This window comes from Micropterus salmoides, unplaced genomic scaffold, assembly GCF_014851395.1.
Source record: "Micropterus salmoides isolate LMB-PRFRI ecotype aquatic unplaced genomic scaffold, ASM1485139v1 Ms_hic_scaffold_14, whole genome shotgun sequence".
In the NCBI taxonomy this organism is placed as follows: domain Eukaryota; kingdom Metazoa; phylum Chordata; class Actinopteri; order Centrarchiformes; family Centrarchidae; genus Micropterus; species Micropterus salmoides.
The window spans coordinates 4,490,804-4,510,411 of record NW_024040485.1 but is presented as its reverse complement, the minus strand read 5'-3'; the positions used below and the strand labels follow the sequence as shown (position 1 = coordinate 4,510,411).

The window sequence follows — 19,608 nt, the reverse complement described above, 5'->3', positions numbered from 1 at the left end:
TTAGCTGAAGGGTGGTAGAGGGAAACGTGACGTTGTAGACAATGATGAATGTCCGAAATCACTGGTTTTCACTACTCCCTACCCCCTATTTAGGGAGTTGTATGTAGAGGACTGTATCGCATTATTAAAACAAGACTTTCGGACACTTCTCCGATCATTATTTTGGCTCTGTTAATTACGTCATTGCCATCGGACAATCAGTTAGTGGACTGTTTTTTTCTATCAGCCCAATGCATGATGGTATATATGGCTTGGTTAGTGACCATCGGTTGTACACACAGCCACAGACTTTCAGCCTTGGCTAGCTGGATGCAATCATGTAAATTCCGTATTTTGCTTTCCATGCTTGCTTTTTAACACGGCGAGGACGGATACATGGACTGTTACAGGAGTACATATACGATACATCTATCTGAGAAGATTAAGAAACACGAGTGTACAAGGGCACATTTGAGAACAACAGCGGTTGGCTACAGAGGTAAGCTGTATAGTTTATAGGCAGCCCTAAGTGTTAAGATGTGGTTATTTCCCGTGGTGGACAGTAACTTAAGTAGGCCTACTGTACTGAAGTACAAATTACAGGCGGTAGCTCCGCTTTAATCTTGAGAAGCTGCAGAGCTGCAGTCTCTATTCATTCAACTTACACTGGAAATTTCCAGCCAAAATATATATTGTAATAGGCTGTATATTAACTTACTGGGAGAAAACTAGTAGTTCTATGTAAAATCAGACATTGAGCACCCCCATATAGTCAAAATGGCATGATCCTTATTTCACTGTCTTGTTTCATTGTCTTGGGGTTTTCTATTCAGACATACTATGCACTAAGCGTACAAAAAAAAATCTTCGCTTCCCCTCCGCTGCTACAACTCCATCCTAAGGAAACTTGTCTATAATATCTAATTTCTGTCAAAACAACATACAATAGTATTTATTTTCCTTTGAATATGTTTATGTCCTTTTCAAATATCACCATTTTGCTAAATATTAGATACATTTCTTTAAAAGGGTAAACAAGGAATATTAGGATACTACTGCTTTCACAATAGTGGTTCAAAAAGAGAATGGAAGGAGATAAGAGCTTAGAACAAAGTTACCCTCCCTGTCAAAACTAACAGAAATCCTCTTGGGTGCCTCCACGTTCTCTTTCATGAAACTGTCTTCTAATATTTCAATAACTGTACTTTCATGATATTACTGGTACCATATGTCATATTATGTGCCAGTAAGGAAGCTTAAAAAAACTGTAGGATGAAAAAGTGATAATTAGGAGGAGTCATCAGACAGACATGCTCATTAAATTTGAGGATATTAAGAAAATTCTATGAGATGATTTTACTCCCATCCATTGCAGTTTAAAAAATGTATATTAAATTATTCAGTCTCAGTGCTAACAAGTTTTGGGGAGGTCAAGGTCTGTTCTTCCGTTCAGCTGGGATTACAAAGTTAGCGGGATATAAATTATAGGTAATGCAGTAGGATTTAAATTAGATTATAAATAAAATATGAAGCCAAGAGGCACCTTGACACTGTCCCGTCATTTTGAATGTAAAAGATAGGACTATAATGGGCTTATTCACATTTAAATTAAAATGCAGTGTTGGTTCTAATGTGTGTGTCTTTGATGTGTGTATACATAGATTCAGGATGGTGAGACCAGATATTTCTTTCTATCTGCGCCATTTTTTCCAGTTTTCCTGAAAAGCAGCCACACAAGCGACAAATCATCATTTTGACGTTGTTGGAGCCACAACAGTGAGAGTTTAGCACTCCTACCTCTCACGTACAGTATTCTCTAAGCAGAAATGTCACTCCACTACAGCTCTGGAGCTGGGGGAATGATGCAAAAGTGATGCAAGCGTGAAGCCAGCTTCGCTACAACGTGGCCATCTGGGAGAGGTCTGCCAACCCCGCAGCAAACGTCAGGAGCTCAGGCCAACTCAACGAGAATCCTGCCAGCTGCAGGAGTGGGAGAGAGGGGCTGGCGGTGCCAGCAGGCTGGTGCCAGCGCCGGGGAAATCAGGCCGGCTGCTTGGCTGCTTGGCTGAGTGGCTGGCAGGGTGGCTTGGTTTGGGGATCACGTTGCACTGCTGTGCAAATTCTAGCTCGGCACTACACCTGCCCCCCCAATCCCTCCCCTTCACTCAATGGCAGGACTCACAGATGCTTGCAAAGCTCCAGAGGACAGCGCACAGCTCCCCACTCTCTCTGAAGTTAGACCAAAATAACCACAGGTGACTCTGGATCGGCGGGGGTGTGTGCAGGCTTTTTAAAGCCCGAGTGAGGCATCTTGCAATTCACAAAACGCCTCCTGCTCTGCTTTGACGACAAGCGAAGAGATAAAAAAGTGGCACAGTGTCACAGCAAAATGCATCACTAAACACCAGCACATCCCTCATTTCTCTCTCTCTCTCCCTGTTTTGATTATTTTCTTTAGCAACAGGTGAGAGAAAGTTCTACAATCGATTACCCTTCGGTGTGCGATGGAAACTGATTAGCAGGAGAACTGAAACGAAGTTAACTCAAATAGATTTGCCTGCTCCTGAAGGGCACAGAGAGACCACTGGATGGATCCCAATGAGAGCTGTTTCCAATGCAATCACTCCGGTAATCAATGGAAACAATTAAAGGAGTTTCACGTAGTGACGGCGATGGCAAAAAAATCAGTCAGTGGTGTTAACATTTGTTGTCAAATATGAACATAAAATATTTCTCTCTGCAACTGGCATATTGCCGAAAGCAACAAGTAATATCTGAGCAATCAGGAAAAAAATGATTTTTCGGAAACACTTTTCAACAGTCATTTGCTTTGTGCCAAGTTAAAATTCAGATTGCAGTTGTGTGTTTTTATAACATCAATGTAATTACAAAACAAGTAAAAGAGCTACCTTGAAAGACAGCTGACATCAAGACAGCATAACATACCTGACAATTTAGTGCAATTTACAGACAGAGGAAAGGTAATGATGATGATGATGATGATGACGACCTCTGAAAGGCAGTGTTAGGGAAGCACTCTGCAGCTCTGTGAGATAACTTTAAATGATCCATAATGACAGGGTCTGAGTGCGTATAGGCTGACAAAGTCACGCAAAGACATCTAGCAGTGTAGCAACGTACAAACTTGTCCACATAGATAACAATTTGACCACATTACTTAGGCATAATTACGCATACATTTCCGTGCTTTGTTATGACACACAAACACACTCTGGGAGCCAGGGCTGCAAGAGGAAAGAAGGGGGACTCGACTGAAGTCTGAGGTCCGAGGGCCTGCACATCAATAACAGGGCGAAGTGAGGTAGATGAAACACATTACTTTGACCTAAAGAGCTCAGTAATTACATTTGGCATTTTGACAAGTGTTTAGCTGCAGTGAAGGTCAGTCCTGTCAGCATACGAGATCTATGCTAATCCACTCAGACGGCAGAAAATGAGGAGACAAGAATTCGAGGGAAGGAAAGAAAAGGCCGAGATGCAACTGATGCCTTTGTAAAAGTAACTGAAACTCTTCCTCCACCAAGTCATCAGGATCTGGACTGAAGCTCAGTGACAGAAATATATCAGCGGTTCCTACATTGCTTCCTACTCTAGGAAGCATTGCTTCCTCCTCTACAAATGCAATCATTGAACAACTCACACTTGTTACTGAATTGTTGCTACATTATTCCATTCTATTTACATCAAAGGGCATGAAGGAATGACTTAAAACCAATCAAATCATAAATGAAATGTGAAAATGCATAGACCAGATGAAAATCTAATTTAAAAAAAATGTTTGGATGAATACATGGTAGGAACATCGATAATAACTACACTTGATGATATAATTTGAACAGATGCTAATCAAAAAAACATAACAGATTCAAATTAACAACCCTAATTGAACCAGTTGGTCTCTTTTGGTGCTTAATCACAGATCTGGGAATCCCTGGAAATCACCAACAATTGCCCATTGTTGGATCTCAGGCTGTATTTAGGCCCATGTGTGGTAAATGGGTCACTAACATAGACAAGAGTTAGTACCATGGGAGGCTTAAAAAACAAATCTGAAAATCTACTCCAAAAGGGAACATCTTGTTAGAATTCTGGCAGCAGCATTTGTTGGAATAGGCTACTAAGCTAAATTGGCTAAGACCACTTCATACAGATAAGAGCAAAATGTACAGAAGTACAGTTTCCATGTTTACAGATTCAAAGATTCATCAAAATTAAAGTCTTCCTCTGGGTTGTTGTGACCGTTTTGCTGCAGTGTTTTATGTTATGTGGGTCACGTCCGCTGTGTACCTGAGTATTGGTAAAACCACAGTAAACCTAAATTGAATGTTACGAAGCAATCAGCGGCAGGTCCGAGCTACTGTAGCGTTAGCTGGCTGCTCCTGGCTGCATCACTATAGGCTAATGTTAGTAAACAAATCGCTCCACATTTGCTTTTTACCGTTACATCCTTTCTTGCAGGCTAAATCAACAGGATAGTAACACGGGTCGCGTTAGTTGATGAAGTAATATGGAAAGCTAACGTTATATAACTTTGCACCGGATAACATCAGCAACTGCTCGGCGAGCTAATGTGGCTTTGTCTGTGTTTCTCCAGCTTTACTAATGCTCACTTTGTTCTTACTCGACATCATCTGAACCTGTTTGGTCTGATGGGCTTCAGTACATAAACCTTTGTTGTTGTTTTGTATCCTTACGTGGAGCCTGTGTTTTGCTGTGAGCCGGTTGTTTTATGGTGTTAGTGGACTGCATGTCGTTAGCTGTCGTGTTGTTGCTGTAGTCTGAGAGGCTCGGGAGCGCGAACAGGGCTGAATCCGACCGGGAGACCTCACATTAAAAGCAGAATAGTGGATAATGCAAGCAACGGAGAAAACAGGCGTGTGCTTCATTTCTAAGTGAGTTTTGAGCCCACTGACAATAAGGCAATGAAAATTTGAAAAATTTCATTGAAAAACTTAAATATAGTCCCTTTAATAAGATAGCATACAGCACTGCATACGGAAGAGTCATCCTCTTTAAATGGATGTGTCTGCACCTCGCTGTGTGTGTGTGTGTGTGTGTGTGTTGTCAACGGTCATCAGAAAAAGAGTAAAGAACAAGCAATGAATTCAGTTCAACAAGACACTGTTTAATAATGAACAACAAAATATTTTTTATATATATATAGTCTAAAAAGTAATTTTTTGATTGATATGTGAACTAGACACTAAACACTTCCCGCCTATTAATTAGCATGTAAATTAAGCATTGGCTGGTTTCCCCTCTCCAGGGGAATAATGTCTTTTAACTTATGAAACTGATCTGACCTCTCTGCCAGTAAATTATTTACATGTCAACACACAAATCAAACTTCAGAAGCAACATTGACTAAGTGAGCACCCAGCTATTGTCTGTCTATAACAAAGACGGGTTAGTTTAACTCGAGAAAAGTGGAGTCTGAAACTGACCACTACCAGCAGCAACTGTCTAACTAACTAATCCTCCATAATCCCTAGAGTGGACAGCTTTTGGGCATGTGTGAGTAACTATTTCACACTGAGAGGCATGATTAGCATGTATGCAAAAACAAGTGCTGGTGGGATAAAAAAGAAAGTCAAATGAACAGACGGTGCAGGGATAAGGCAATCTCAGCTGCTCTCCTCCTGCTTTAAGTGCTAATTGAGCTGCCCGCTGTCCTGACCCTGACCCCCGGCCTATTCACGGGGTCCCGTTCTCACGGCCGTGACGCACCGCTGGAAGTAGCCTCTAGGTCCCCCGCCCACCCCTTGGCTGAACAATGAGGGTCACCACCTCGCTGCCCACCGTCTTGACATCCACCCCCACGTTTGACAATGGCCCCTGGTGGCCCCAGAGTTGCTCACAATGGGCTGACGCGCATGACAGAAGTGGTAACGTGGCTTCTTAAAATGCAACACCAGGTCTGGCAGGCCTGGCTGCATTAATCGGACATTGGGGCACCTGGAGGCTGAGGTCAGAATTGACCCGGTGTAAGACGGAGAAAGATGATGTTTAAACTGGACTCCTGAGAGACTGCAGTCAGAACTGGCTATATATGTGCTATATAGTCACATTACAGTAACTACACATGATCTGTCAGTAAAATCCAAAATGTGCAAAATGACCTATAACTAATTAAGTGACAAAATATAAATAAATAATATGTATAGACATAATTCAGTCATTAATAAATGACCGGATCAGAAATTAATAAAACATGTATGGACATTTTATTTTGTCTGCGTGTGTTATACCATTGAAATAGCCCAGCCAACAGCGGATTACATGACACTGGCGAATACCATATATAAGTAGTCTTGCATGTATCTTGTTTCTTCCCTATAGATATTAAGCATTCATAAGAATACATTAACTGAGAATTCCAAATAAAATGTAAAATGCACAACTGACGAATCTTGTGTTCTTATGTAAAAAGGTGAATTTGACTCTGTTGTCAAATATTAAATAAGACAATTCCAGTCCAAATTGAAAGTGAATATAATCATTGGGACTGTATTTGTTTTAACATTCCACATGTTCCCCTTTAACCACTGCATACCTTACAAGTCTGCTGAGTTTGATTTATAATTTGGGGCTGAATGCAATTAACAAAATAAGTATTTCATTGCATTGTTGCCACAGTGACTCACTTATTCATATGCAATATAGCATAACCTATCAATACTTACCTGAAACAACAGATGGTGCCAGTGGGGTGTCGTCATCAGGTTTTAGTCACTGGGTTTCATCCTATATGATACTGTCACATTTCCATTTTATATTTTCAACTTTTGTTCAACATTCTCAGATTTTCTTTCTATGTTCTCAGTTGTCGATTAAATTGTTCTCATGACTGATTCCTGGATATTAGAAACGCCTCTCAGTGTAACACCATTCAATTCAACAGCTCCACACTGCACATAGTTCAATGTTTAAACATTTCTTTGGCACACAGTGATGTCTTACTGAAGCGTTCGCAGAGCTTAAATCAAACAAAACTGAATTATTTTTAACACAGCTGCCAAAAGCATTCCACCAAAACACACAAGTTTGTGACAGATGAGATGGACGTCCAATCTCTGCCATCCGCTGCGGAGCGGCTATAAATGATGATAAAACGACGTCATTACAATGGCCGTGTAAAGCTTAATGTTTCAGAAAAGCACTATAAACCCTGGCCAGGGGGGATAATGTACGCTTTGGGATGGATTGATATTCTAGTTGAATATGACAAACGACACTTTAAAGACAGCCCGCCCACACTATTGCACTTTAGCTGAGAGGACGCCATATTTCATTTCGAGCACGTTCTGTCAAATGTTTGCATTAATAACAATCGAGACTCATCCGTGACCCCGCAGAGCCAGCGAGAGCGGCGGGCGGGAAATGAGCACGCCAACAATAGCTCTTAAAAACAGGAGAGAAGCCGTTGCATAATCAGCAGTGTGTCTATACATGTGTGTATGTGTGTGTGTGTGTGTGTGTGTGTGTGTGTGTGTGTGTGTGTGTGTGTGTGTGTGTGTGTGTGTGTGTCCCAGGGAATATCAGGAAAGTACTCTCTCTCTCTGGACTGACACCTTGGCTAATGGCAAACATTCCTCCTCTCTTTATTCCCCACTTCATCAACACCCTCTCCTCATTACCGTGAGTCACACTGTAGCCTGGTACACACACACACACACACACACACACCTTCACAATGTCTGTCCTGCTGGATTGCACTCTGAAAGATTATTACAGAGACCTGCTCCATGTGACAGGCTGAACTAAGTCATTTTGATTTGGAGGATCTTGAAACAGAATCACTGAGGAGCTTTCTTCAAAGGTGGTGGATCACAGATCCCCTGACAATGAGCAATTTTACATCATTATCCCGGTTTTTTAGTCTTTCTTGACTCCTGGTTTTGATCATATTCCCAACGTGGCGTTTACCAGAAACAAAGTTACAGTTCTACTGTATTTTGCTTCTTCATATGACCACCAAGAATGGAAAATGAGAGGAACAGAGCAGTTACTGATGTCACACTTGCATTCATCATCATATTTCTTGTTTCACAGACTGTTATGCAAGTTAAGCTTACAATGCACCTGCACACATGACAGAAAGTGATCCAAAACTTTGATATCGGAGTAGTCCAGCTTGCATATTTGGGTTTCTCAAAACCAGGATAAGTTTCCAATACCAGAATATAAAACCAAAAAAACCCAATCACAGCTGGAATACAGAACAACATGCTCATGATTCTGAGCTTGTTCTATGACTGTAACTGTCTAATTTAAAAAATCTACAATTTATGTAATATTAGTCCTTACTTACAATCAATCTAAGATATGTGTGAGCACAGTCACCTGTGTGTTGGCACAGCAAAATGTGAGCTAGCTCTGGCCTATAACTGGAAAAACAATTTGGCTAGGTTTTGCGGGGTGTGGATCAAAGTGTAGGCCAGAACTGAAACCTCATTCATTACAAGTCACTCTGGAACCAGGACTTAGGTCACTGTTAGGCTAAGACATTTTTATACCTGGGGTGTTAGCGAACATCTTTAGCAGAGGGTAGCGTTAGCGTTAATAGTGAAAAGTCCATTTTAACTTTAAACAATGGGATTGGGATAGCATGTGGATGGCAGTTTGATTTGAGTAGTTTTTCAAAAATTTACAATGGTTTTTTTGGTAGGACTTTTTGGTCAAACCACTTTGTTCAGCATAAGGTGAACATATACTGCTTTCCAGGGATTACATTTTTCCGAAGAATCCCCACTGTAAAATGAGACTGCTGCTTGGTTAGCTACAGTACCTAATTCTCAAAAGCTGATACCACAGGTATAGGTACAACTCATACTGATTGGCAATGCGAGACTGAAAGCCACATTGTGTGTCCTTTTGAGAAAAATCTGCCTTATCAGACTTTTCATATTTGAGAAAGGCATTAATGAACTGACTCGTTTCTGAAACACAACAAAGTTCTCTTTTTTTCTAGCATGTTTTTTTAGGCACACATCCAACTCTCCAATGGATTTCCACGATGGAGCCAAACATGGCTGCTTAGAGATTTGTGACAACAGAAAATTCTACTGGCTTCCTTTCAAAATGGGCCAATACCAAATACTTACCCAAACTAAACCAAATGGAACACAAAGGAATAGAAAAACTCGCCATAAAGTGCCAGTGTGGGTATGGCAGAATACACAGTGGGAGACAAAAAAACACACACGTCACACATTTTGAAAAATGTTCACAGGGCCTCAGGTGCAGCGGCAAGCCAATGATAATGGCCTGTCTTTTTCTCTGTCAGTATAGACAACATTACTCAGTCAAGGAGGACCTACCAGCCACATTGGCCACATCTGCGGTGCTGACGTTCTGAGGGTTTGGGCTCACTTTGAAGGTCACAGCAGGGCCCACCACCCTGTAAAACACACACACACACACACATATTTAGAAGCTTTGCAAAAGACATCCTCAGAATATATTTTTCCATAGTAACAAGGTGTTGTTTGTCATACCGCAGGAGAAAAGGAGTTGTGTTCATTAAAACTTAACCATACGTGGCACTTGAAAGAAAAAATGTGTTAACCTGTGGCGATCCTTTAGGCTGCTGCAATCCCCATCACCACTGCGAGATAACCTCTTGAATCTCAATGTAATGCGCCCGGCGGCATTTAAGCTCGGTGGGAAATGAAGAGGAGGGGGTTGGGGATGAGAGGATTTTGGTCATCAACAAGAGGACGCTCTGATACGTGATTCTCAGATGAGCAAATGCACCTCTAGCAGCCTAGTTTATGATACATTTACATATTGATTTGACGTATGGTGATTGCAACGTATATAGTCGTGATAGATGTAAATTGAGGGTGACAGAAACTGGGGCAGCGAGAAAGGCAAGAGAGACAATATGGGCAGAAAGGGCACAGAAAGACTTCTGTATTGTTTTTCTAGGTGCTTTTGAAGGTGCTTTTTTTTTTTTGCCCTGTTCATCCAACATTCATGCCAATAAAGCAGCTTGAATTGAAACACTGATGGAGTGACGCAGAGAAGCTGGGTGGTCAGAGGCAAAGCGGAGTCTCCCAATGTGATTAACCTTTTGTTTTTCCCGCTGTAATTCAGACTAAAGGCCCTGCAGGACGATATATTACCAAGTTCCCCTCCAGGAAGCATTGTGCACCGCTATAGGAAGTGACTGCTACTGTAACACCTTTGTAAAATATGGTGACTCCATTTATGGAGCAGGCCCTATCTTAAAGTTGTTGGCAGAAAAAAAATGTTTTCATGGATTCAGAAAAGTGATTTCATCTCAGGTTGATGGATTTAAACTGCTGCACTTTCATGGTGGGGTTTCTGCAGGGTGTGTGGTCTGCCTCTTCAGTTTCAATACAAACATGAAAAAACAGAGTAACTGTTCCATTTTACCCATTTAAATAAAGTAAAATAAGCAGCACAAAAATGTAAGGAAGAAAACAAAAAAACAATCTTTGCTCAGTACTTTTCAAACTTTGCCCTTTTGTACAAAATGTCCTACATGCATGGTCAAATTTAATCTACAACAAGCTTTCCAAGTAAAACACAAACACAAAAAACATTTAAAGGATCTTTTCTCCAGGATGTTCTTTGGATGAGCAAACTGTCAATCCTATCCAGCCAGGCTTCTATGACGGCACCCGCCCTAATTTTGTAACACAATCTCTATCCTATTTCACCAAATCTCAGGAAAAAAACTCCAACATGTCCTTTTTCAAACCTTTTGATTAACAGTCTTCTTTGACATTCCCAGCCATGCTACTATTATTGCAGGTTTTTAATTGGGTTTCCTGGGCCCTGAGGTCAGTGTATCAAAGAAAAACAGGAACAGCACCAAACTCAAATTCACGTCATGCATTAATAATGTTATGCTATTCTAACATTTAAGGTGCAATAACAAACTAATTAGACTGGGTCAAATTAATGATCCCTAGGGGGAAACCTAGTGAAGCTAAGTGCTTGAATTAAAAATATAATAAGAAAACAACTTTTCTTCCTGACTCTTTTGTTATGAATTCCACAATGTACTGTTCCATTTACACATCTACACTCTATATGCTAGATTCCTTATAATATCTTGTTTGTTCAAACATAAACTGAGCAGCCAAAGAGACCAAAATGACAAAAAGCCCCCGTCTCGACCGCTTTGTCTGAGGAACTCCACACAACACGGCGGCTCATTTTTCTGACCATTATTTCTCCTCCGAGGAATGAGGCCGATATATTTGTCACGTCTATGAAGTGATTCATCAGCCGGTGCAGGCAAAGTCTCCGTGTGTGATGAAGAGGGTAAATCACTCATGTTGAGTTGATCACATATCCATCTGTCGGCCTCTACCACCCAGGGCAGGTCCCACACAAAGACACCACATTGACTTTGAACCTCGTAAATAACCTTGTCACTCACCGGGCAAAAGAAGCTCGCAGGAGGTGATTTCTACATCTTCTGTTGCTCATATATCATTTGGAAAATTATTAGACTATACATTAATATATGTCAGAATGCTGATATACAGTATACACACACACACATATATATATATAATTGTCATTATTATTAACCAAAACCTCAAGCCCAGAAGCCTTCAACATGGTGTCCATCCATATAAACACAAATAAGAGATTTTTCAATATTATTGGCTGATAAAAAAAATATATATTGTACGTATATTAATTAAGTTGAAAAAAAAAATCTTTGTTTTTGTCATTTAGAGGTTTTTATCAAACAGCAGCATTGCAGTGACTGATTGCACGGGAAAAAACGATAATGATGATGTTTGGAGTGAACTGAAACGATACATCCTACCGTCGAAAAAGAAGGGACAGCTACTCTGACGGTATGATTGACGACAAAAACAAATCCTGTCATGTCAAGAGATAAAAGAGAACTTTAGTCTTTGGTTGAAAGAATGACAACACCTTTACACACTCGATGCTCATTTTCATAGATATTCGAGGATCTATGACCTAAATATGTTTTTATTTTCCTTTTTTACTTGTAAATTGTTTTGGAAGACAATTTTTCAAGACAAATCTGAACAAATACCGTATCATCATAGTGCTGATAACTATTTATACATTTGTGATTGGTGAAAGACGTAACCATAGAAATACAACAAAGGAAAACACTTTATTAACACTGCTGATAATATAAGAAGTTCCTTTAGCTTTGTTACCTAACATGTCATACATACAGCTCATCAAAACTGACAATATGCTAAATTTGAGGTCATAAAACAATGAAAATCCCCCAAATGTCTTGCATTATTCCAGATTAGTTGATGGATTACATGCTCTTTTACAAGTTGAAAAGAATAGCTAATCCTCTAGACAAAGTTTAAAGTCATTATGTCATTGAGCTGAAACAACTCTGCCTCTCAGAGTCCCAGAAAAGTTAACACTCATATTTTATGAGCTTATCCCATGCTGACTGGAAAAGCCCAATGTAGAAAATATCCAGTAACTCTAAAAACTGAGATACTGTAAATGAACTGGAATATAACCATAATATATTTGTAGGTTGAAAGAAGAAAGTCTCCCAGAGCGAAAAAGAAATGAGGACATGCCACAGGCTCAAAACCTCAGAACCATAAAACTAGAGTATACCGTATCAGTTTCTTCACTGCCATAATCTCAATTATATCAAATTATTTTTATTTATATATGAGTCCTAAAAAAATATTTCTAAAAATGACTTGTTTCTACTAGAAAAATCTTTGTTTCATGTTCTTGGCTCAAGTTAAATGTTTTGCTGATACTAGCATTTATTATATTGTTTCAAGATAGTGAAACTAAAACTGTTGAAACTAACTGATTTGAACACAGACTTAAGTAGTCTCCTTAGGCATCAGCTGACTGTGGAACAATAAAGTATAATTACTGCACATACAGACAGGGTGCTTTGAGTTTTTCACTTAAAAATAAAACATTTAAGACTCAAAATCAGGACTAACAGACTGATAAATATGTAGACTGTTCGCAGTGTTCACACCTAGCAGTCCACATCTGGTCCGTCATCCTTATCATCCTCACATCCAGCCAGTTCAGGCCCACTCTCTCCTCCTAGTGGCGGCTCTTTAATATGACCCTACAGCACAGACAGACATTACATCACCTCGACCCTCCTGTTTAAAAAAAACCAAAAACCTCCAGTCTACACTCTGGTGACAGTTACGCAACAGCCATCATTATTCGGCAGCCAGCTACAGTCAAAGGCTCTGTGAAGCCACCCACATCAACGCATCCCTCTCCCGCCCTCTTCTTCACCCTCAACCACTACCAGGCCACCGCGGCAGCTAAAAACATTTCCAAGGCCATTTTGCTGAAAGCGCTCACCGTCAGTATTATCTAATCAGTATCGAATTGTTCCAAATGAAACATAAGGGTGTGAGTCACTCTCTAGGTTTGTTTTGTGTCCTGGCACAGTGTGTAGGCTCACTTTTATGATTCATATGTTGCCAGTGTGGAAGTTTTGCTGCGGGCTCGCTGAACCGCTGCTGCTCTCTGGTTCCGGCCCCCGAGAGTAAATTGTTAGAAAAGGGAAGTTTTGTTGTCTTTTCAGTGGCTGGGGTTGCACAGGTCGCTAACTACTTTGTTCACAGACATTTTTGTTGTTGTAATATGCTAATCTGGTGCTACTGTGTGAAGTGTTAGGTTGAGGCGCCCGCGGTGTTGCTGCCCGGCGAATGGATGAAGGGGATTTTGTACAGTGGCTGAGATGCAAGATCAATGTATGGGAGGGAAAGAGGGAGTAACCCATACGCTGCTACGACTTTGTATAGTACTTTCAGCTCAGGCACAATCAGTACAACTTCTTGAACCTTAAAGACCAGTTCATTCAACAACAACAATGCACATCTTTCCATCTTAACAGTTATATTAGTTGTATTTGTCTGTTTTTTGAGATATCCAATTTGGTACATTAAATCAAAACTATCTGCAAGGCTGGATATCAATACGGGAAAATATGAGCTGATTGGCATTTGGATTGCAGCTAAGCCATCTAGTCATCTAGGAGTCCCTGCAGCTACAAATAAAACTCTGGAAGTGATGGAAAGCCTTTTGAACGTGCAGTAAGAGCCACAGAGCCCGACTCTGTCCTTCAGGTTGATAAAAGTATATGAGGGAAACAATGAAGACAATAATACAGTATGTTATATGTCATTATAGTATTGTAAATAGATGTTAAGGCAATTCTGCTCATGCCAGAGTTTAATTCTTTTTTCTTTTTACCTCACACATCATCATTCTTAAATGTAAGCTTCTCATCTCAACTGATGTGAGATTAATGCAACATACTGACCCTGTTTGTTTGATGTGTTTAATGTTAGAGAATAATCTTTGTTACAGTAAAAGGGTACAGTAAAACAATTCCAAAGTTTCGAAAGCTGCCAAACATTAATATATAAATACACATAAAATGAAGCACAAGACATTTGTAATATTTCCATTTGATGGAATAGTGCAGCCATTAAAACCACGGCGTATTTGGTTTATGGTAAATATTTCAGTCATTGTTCATCAAACTGTAGCTTCAGTGAAGCGCTCGGATAGTTGATATTGACAGTATAAGAACATCTTTCTAACCTTAACTCTACATAATCGACAAACTGGATTTTACGAGATTAGGAGAGAAAAAATCTCTGGAAAGCAGTTGGTTATGGTGTTCAGGAGTAGGGCGGTGAAAGCCAGAGGCAGGCTGGGTAAATCAGGAGTGTCAGCAGGCAGTGTCAGTGTAAAGCTTTGTCTCCTGCTTCTTCTGGTGGAGGTGACTGACGTTGCCACAGTGGTGAGGACCCGGGCGGGCCTGGACAATAACCTCTGACAAATTGTCAAGGCGGCTCCCCCTGCTGGGCTTTCACTGTGCTTGCAACAAAAGAGACAACCAGCTTTCTCCCTCTCTCTCTCTCTCTCTCTCTCTCTCTCTCTCTCTATATATATATATATATATATATATATATATATATATATATATATATATATATCTCAGTCACTCTCTTGCTTTCTCTGACTCCAATCCATCACTCTCCCCAGTGTATAGCTCCCTCCTTTCTTTCCCAGAATAGGAGAACAAAGACAAAAGGTGCATTAGAACAGGAGAACAGTACAGGCCACCCAGGGACTAAATACAGCAGCCGAGGAGCGCGGCGAGGTGCCACGGGAACAAGGGGGCCAGGCGGCGGGGGCGGAGAGAGAGAGAGCGAGTGTGTGTGAAGGTATGTGTGTGTGTGTGTGTGTGTGAGAATCGCACGACCCCAAGCCACCCAATCCCCACCTGTCTGTCCACGCACATGCTGAATATACACATGAAATCTTCCTTCTCTGTCTTACTTACAGTTCAATTTGGAAGTTGCTTTATCAGCACTGTACAGTGCATTTACAGCATGAAAACTTCAGCGTACACAGGCGTACACAGCGTTTGTGTTCAAATATGAAAACAGTGCATTGTCAGTGTTTGCCTCGGTTTAACGGTGTAAAAAAACCACACCATCGCTTTGACAAACACATTATATAATCAACACTGGCTGACAGAGAGTACTGTCGTTGAAAAATCAAAACTTGATAATACCCTTAGGATTATGCTGTTATAACAAGATAACAGATAAATAATCTGAAATGATTCTCCACCGATCAGCCTGAAAATCACTCACCAAATCCGACCCTGTTTAATACTAAAGATCATTACTTACACTATGACTTGATGTTGACAGTGAGTTGTTTTGTCTGTCAGTGTAAAATTAAACAATGCACTTTACATATTTATGTGAATAGGCCACGATGAAGGTGAAGATGAAGGCGAGTCCGGACTGAAGTCAATCAAACGTCAAATTTCACAAATACTAAAAAAGGTATTTTTACATGATCGTTCATTGTTTTTGCTTTGTTTTGTTTTGTGAGCTGTCTCATCACTGCCCACCATTAGTTTTTTTTCAGCTGTTCTGTTGAGTGTTGCATTGTGGAACTGTTGTGTCTGCTGCGCACTACAGTCAAAAACACTTAATTCTGCCGTTTATTCCACTGTAAACAAACTACTTACTCAAAAACATGAGGTTAGAATTTGCATACACAGTAACAGTGGATCTCAAACTGGTGGGCTTCCAAAGAGAGGTCTGACAGAAAAAGAATGAGGCATAAAAGGCATATATGACACGTTGGGACATGGTCATTTGTCCACTATAATCATATATCACAAGTTTGTATTGGTTTCGCTTTCAATTTCTTGTAATAACTGAGATGACATTGCTGGAGTGAAATATCTTAGCAAATGATTTGATTTATCAGGTGAGAAAGTTAAAATTCTCCCACACACACAAAGATTACCAGCCAGCACTGCTATACTTTTGTAAAAACCCATCAGCTGGGTGTTGTTACCTTGACGGAGTCTCTATTATGGTCTTTGGAATATACATGGCAATGGTCATTTGAGAGGAAATGTGCATGTGCTTTGATGAGCGAGTGCATAACAAGAGTCAGAGTGTCACCCATGAAGGAAAGTAATTGGAAAGTGGCAGATCATTAAAAAAACAACAATAATAAAACTGTTCTGTGGCTTTTTTAGCCAATCAAAACAGCTGGAGGGGGCAGACCAAGCGACAAGTTGTGAGGTTGTATTTCATGGGTTTGATTGCCTTCCTGGCAATTTGGAAGTGCAGCGAAAGACTGGCTTTCTAGGATGGGGTGGTGTGTGTTGTGTGTGAGCTATGTGGGCGCTCACAAGTGCTCAGTTTTACTTTAAGGATTCGGTGTCAGAAGTGAAAGGTTAAGTCCTGTAAATTACAAGGGTCTTATTTTAAGTTTTGCCTTTGTAACTGTCAGAAATTAACATTATGGGGAGATTGACGAACACAGAAACATCAATAATAGTAACTCCTTCATGGCAAAAAAAAAGCATGAGATTATCAGTAATCTATCTACAAACAGTTATTTAAAAAAAAAATCCGTAGTAAACATCACTATTTACAGACAGACAGAGGACATAACTTTAGACTACAGAAAATACATAAAATGGTCTGTCCTTAGGCATCCATTAGTTTCTTACTCTGATTAAGTGGGAAATAAAGTACCATAATTACTATATCCCTGAATTATCTTTAACCAAATCACACAGGTAGCTATTCTATGTTATCTCCTTTTGATAACTAATCAAATAACTAACATCATACTTTTTCACTTCCATTCACTGAAACTGCTTGGGGCTCCCCTGGGGAGATACACCTCACAAAATGAAAACCTCTGCTTTAGAGGATCTAAATAAAGTGTCTGAGCACCTGAATCAGCGGTTCCCATTTTTTCTGGCTTGAAAAACAAACAAAGCAAGCCAACAGGGGTGTTTTTACCATCTCAGGTTGTTTCATTATTTTATTTTGTTTTGTTTTTAGGCCTGAAGAGGTGAAAGCAGGGCGGGGATTGCCCCCTCAGTTTGGGCTCATGCCCCTTAAAAAAAGATGTGCCCTTGTGTTTGGCCTGTCAAATGAAGTGGCCTTGATGCCGCGCCCACACTGCCCCACCTGATTGTGCCGTTTTCTCCTCTGCCTCTCTCCTGTCAATACGCTTCTGAGACACCAGTGTCTTTTGTTGAGCGCGTGGGCTTTGAGCAGCCCATACAAAAGCAAGAGAGAGAGCTGCGTCGTTGGCCCACTTCGATTATGAACCAGCCCACATCCTCCTCCTCAAGATCTTCAATACCTGTTCAACTGTTACTCAAGGTTTTGCAACTGAAGCGCAAGACAGAGGACAACAGGGATAATTGTGGTACCTTTTGTTTGAAAACAACTTTTCATAAAGTTGACACGCTCGTCGATGTCAAGAGAAAGCATGTGGACAAGCGAGAATGCATGAGTGTACGAATATGGACAGAATGGTCGACGTGATATAGAAACTTTACACATACAATACAGTGGATACTGTCTGTATACTGACTACTATCAACAGCAGTAGCGCTGGTTTTACTGGCGCAGCGGCCCGCATTGAAAATGTTCACAACCTACTGCAAAGTCACCTGTGGGGGAAAATATAGCAACAACTCTGAGAGAGAGAGAGAGAGAGAGAATTTAGAAATAGATTGACACAAACTAAGACAGACTAAAAGGAGAGAAGAAGAAACAGAGAAATAGATGCAAAGACAGAGAAAGAGAGAGAGAGAGAAAGATAGAGAGAGGGTTCAGACAGAGTTCAGTGTCATTAATAAATGATTGCAGTTAGCAGCGGCTCGACTCCAACATGTCAATAAAGCGGACAAGCAGCTCTCATTGCTCTATTTGCTCTATTTCCCCCCCTCCCCCCAGAGCAAAAACTGTTGACAGAATAAAAATCAGGCGACGTCCTTGGATTTCTACTTTGTAAGGGCACTGTTTTTGTTTTTTCTATCCTTTTTTTTCACTTCAGATTTTAACACTGGAAAATCTCTGTTTTTGATCCCACCAGTTTGCCCTCTCTGATCTGACATGCTTGGGGGTAACAGCGGAGGAGCCGATGCTGTTCATCTTCTACGGGGAATATCTGAAGAGTTTCAGTATGTGATGCTCTCCCTTTGAGAAAAATCGCCGCCCACTTGAGCCTACAGGTACAAGATGGTGGATCACGAGAAGGTAAAGTGCACTATAAACATGATGAGTCATCTACAGACTGCTGCTTCTTCAGTATTTCTAGTCTTGGGATAGAGTCCTTTGTGATTTAGAAATGTTATAATGATGAAGTTCTGTTTTTGTTTTTTTTCATACGTAATTCTTCATTTGACAATTGAGATACATGTCCAGAGGTGCTGTTATATTACAGGGTAAAGAGAGTTTTAGAAGGACATAAGCATTAAAAAGCCTTTATTTTTTATGTGCTGGTTTACTACAGATTGTATTGACCCAAATCTTGGCAGTCCACTCCCACTGTAAGGGCCCACCTCGATTATAGGGACCAAAAAGGTGACACAACTGCACAACTTTAGCTATTTAAGTTTTATTTTAGCTTCAAACTTTGTTTTATGTTAGGGTTAGTCATGTAGATCTGATGTTTAGGGGTAGAATTTTGTTCAGTTGATTGATTGGTTGTTCAAACTAATATAAGGAGGCGATTTGAAATAAAAAAGAAAAAACATATGGGCCTAAACATACTCATATATCCTCAATAGGCTAAAAGAAACAGCCACGGGAATTTCTCTGAACGACCCACATGCACATTTGTCAATAAACAATATGTGCATGTACAAACTTCAAATAGTGTTACTTTCGTCGGAAGGAACTAGACAAAATATATTTGTCAACGACCTTTTTTTCCGTCACTAAAACGAGACGGTGACAATGTCTCTTAAACACTAGCTGTGTTTCCATCAGCGTTTATTAATGCGCATTTTGAAGTATCGCATTAGAAAAGGTTGATGGAAACGGCAAAATTCGAAAAAGAATCCTTAATTTCGCAAAAACGTTTTTACGCTCGCTTGAGGTGGTTTTTACCTTCGTCGAAAAAGAGTAAACGCGCTAAATGGGAGATGGAAACACTTTTTCCGAATAAGTTCTGACGTAGCGAACTTGTAACTCACGACTGATCAGCTGTTTCTGCTGTCGGCATCTTGCCCGGTTGTGCAGAGTTCTGCATGCCTGCCGAGAATTT

At 40.4% G+C, this 19,608-nt stretch overlaps 1 protein-coding gene across 1 annotated transcript in view; it reads right to left on the bottom strand.

Moving 5' to 3' along the window:
- The window catches only part of LOC119901698 (receptor-type tyrosine-protein phosphatase N2-like), a 232,331-nt gene that overhangs the window by 131,784 nt on the left and 80,939 nt on the right, over positions 1-19,608 (bottom strand). The window contains exon 11 of the mRNA XM_038717285.1: positions 9,321-9,400. Within this exon, the coding sequence (XP_038573213.1) occupies positions 9,321-9,400 (80 nt within the window). The remainder of the gene's footprint in view (positions 1-9,320; positions 9,401-19,608) is intronic.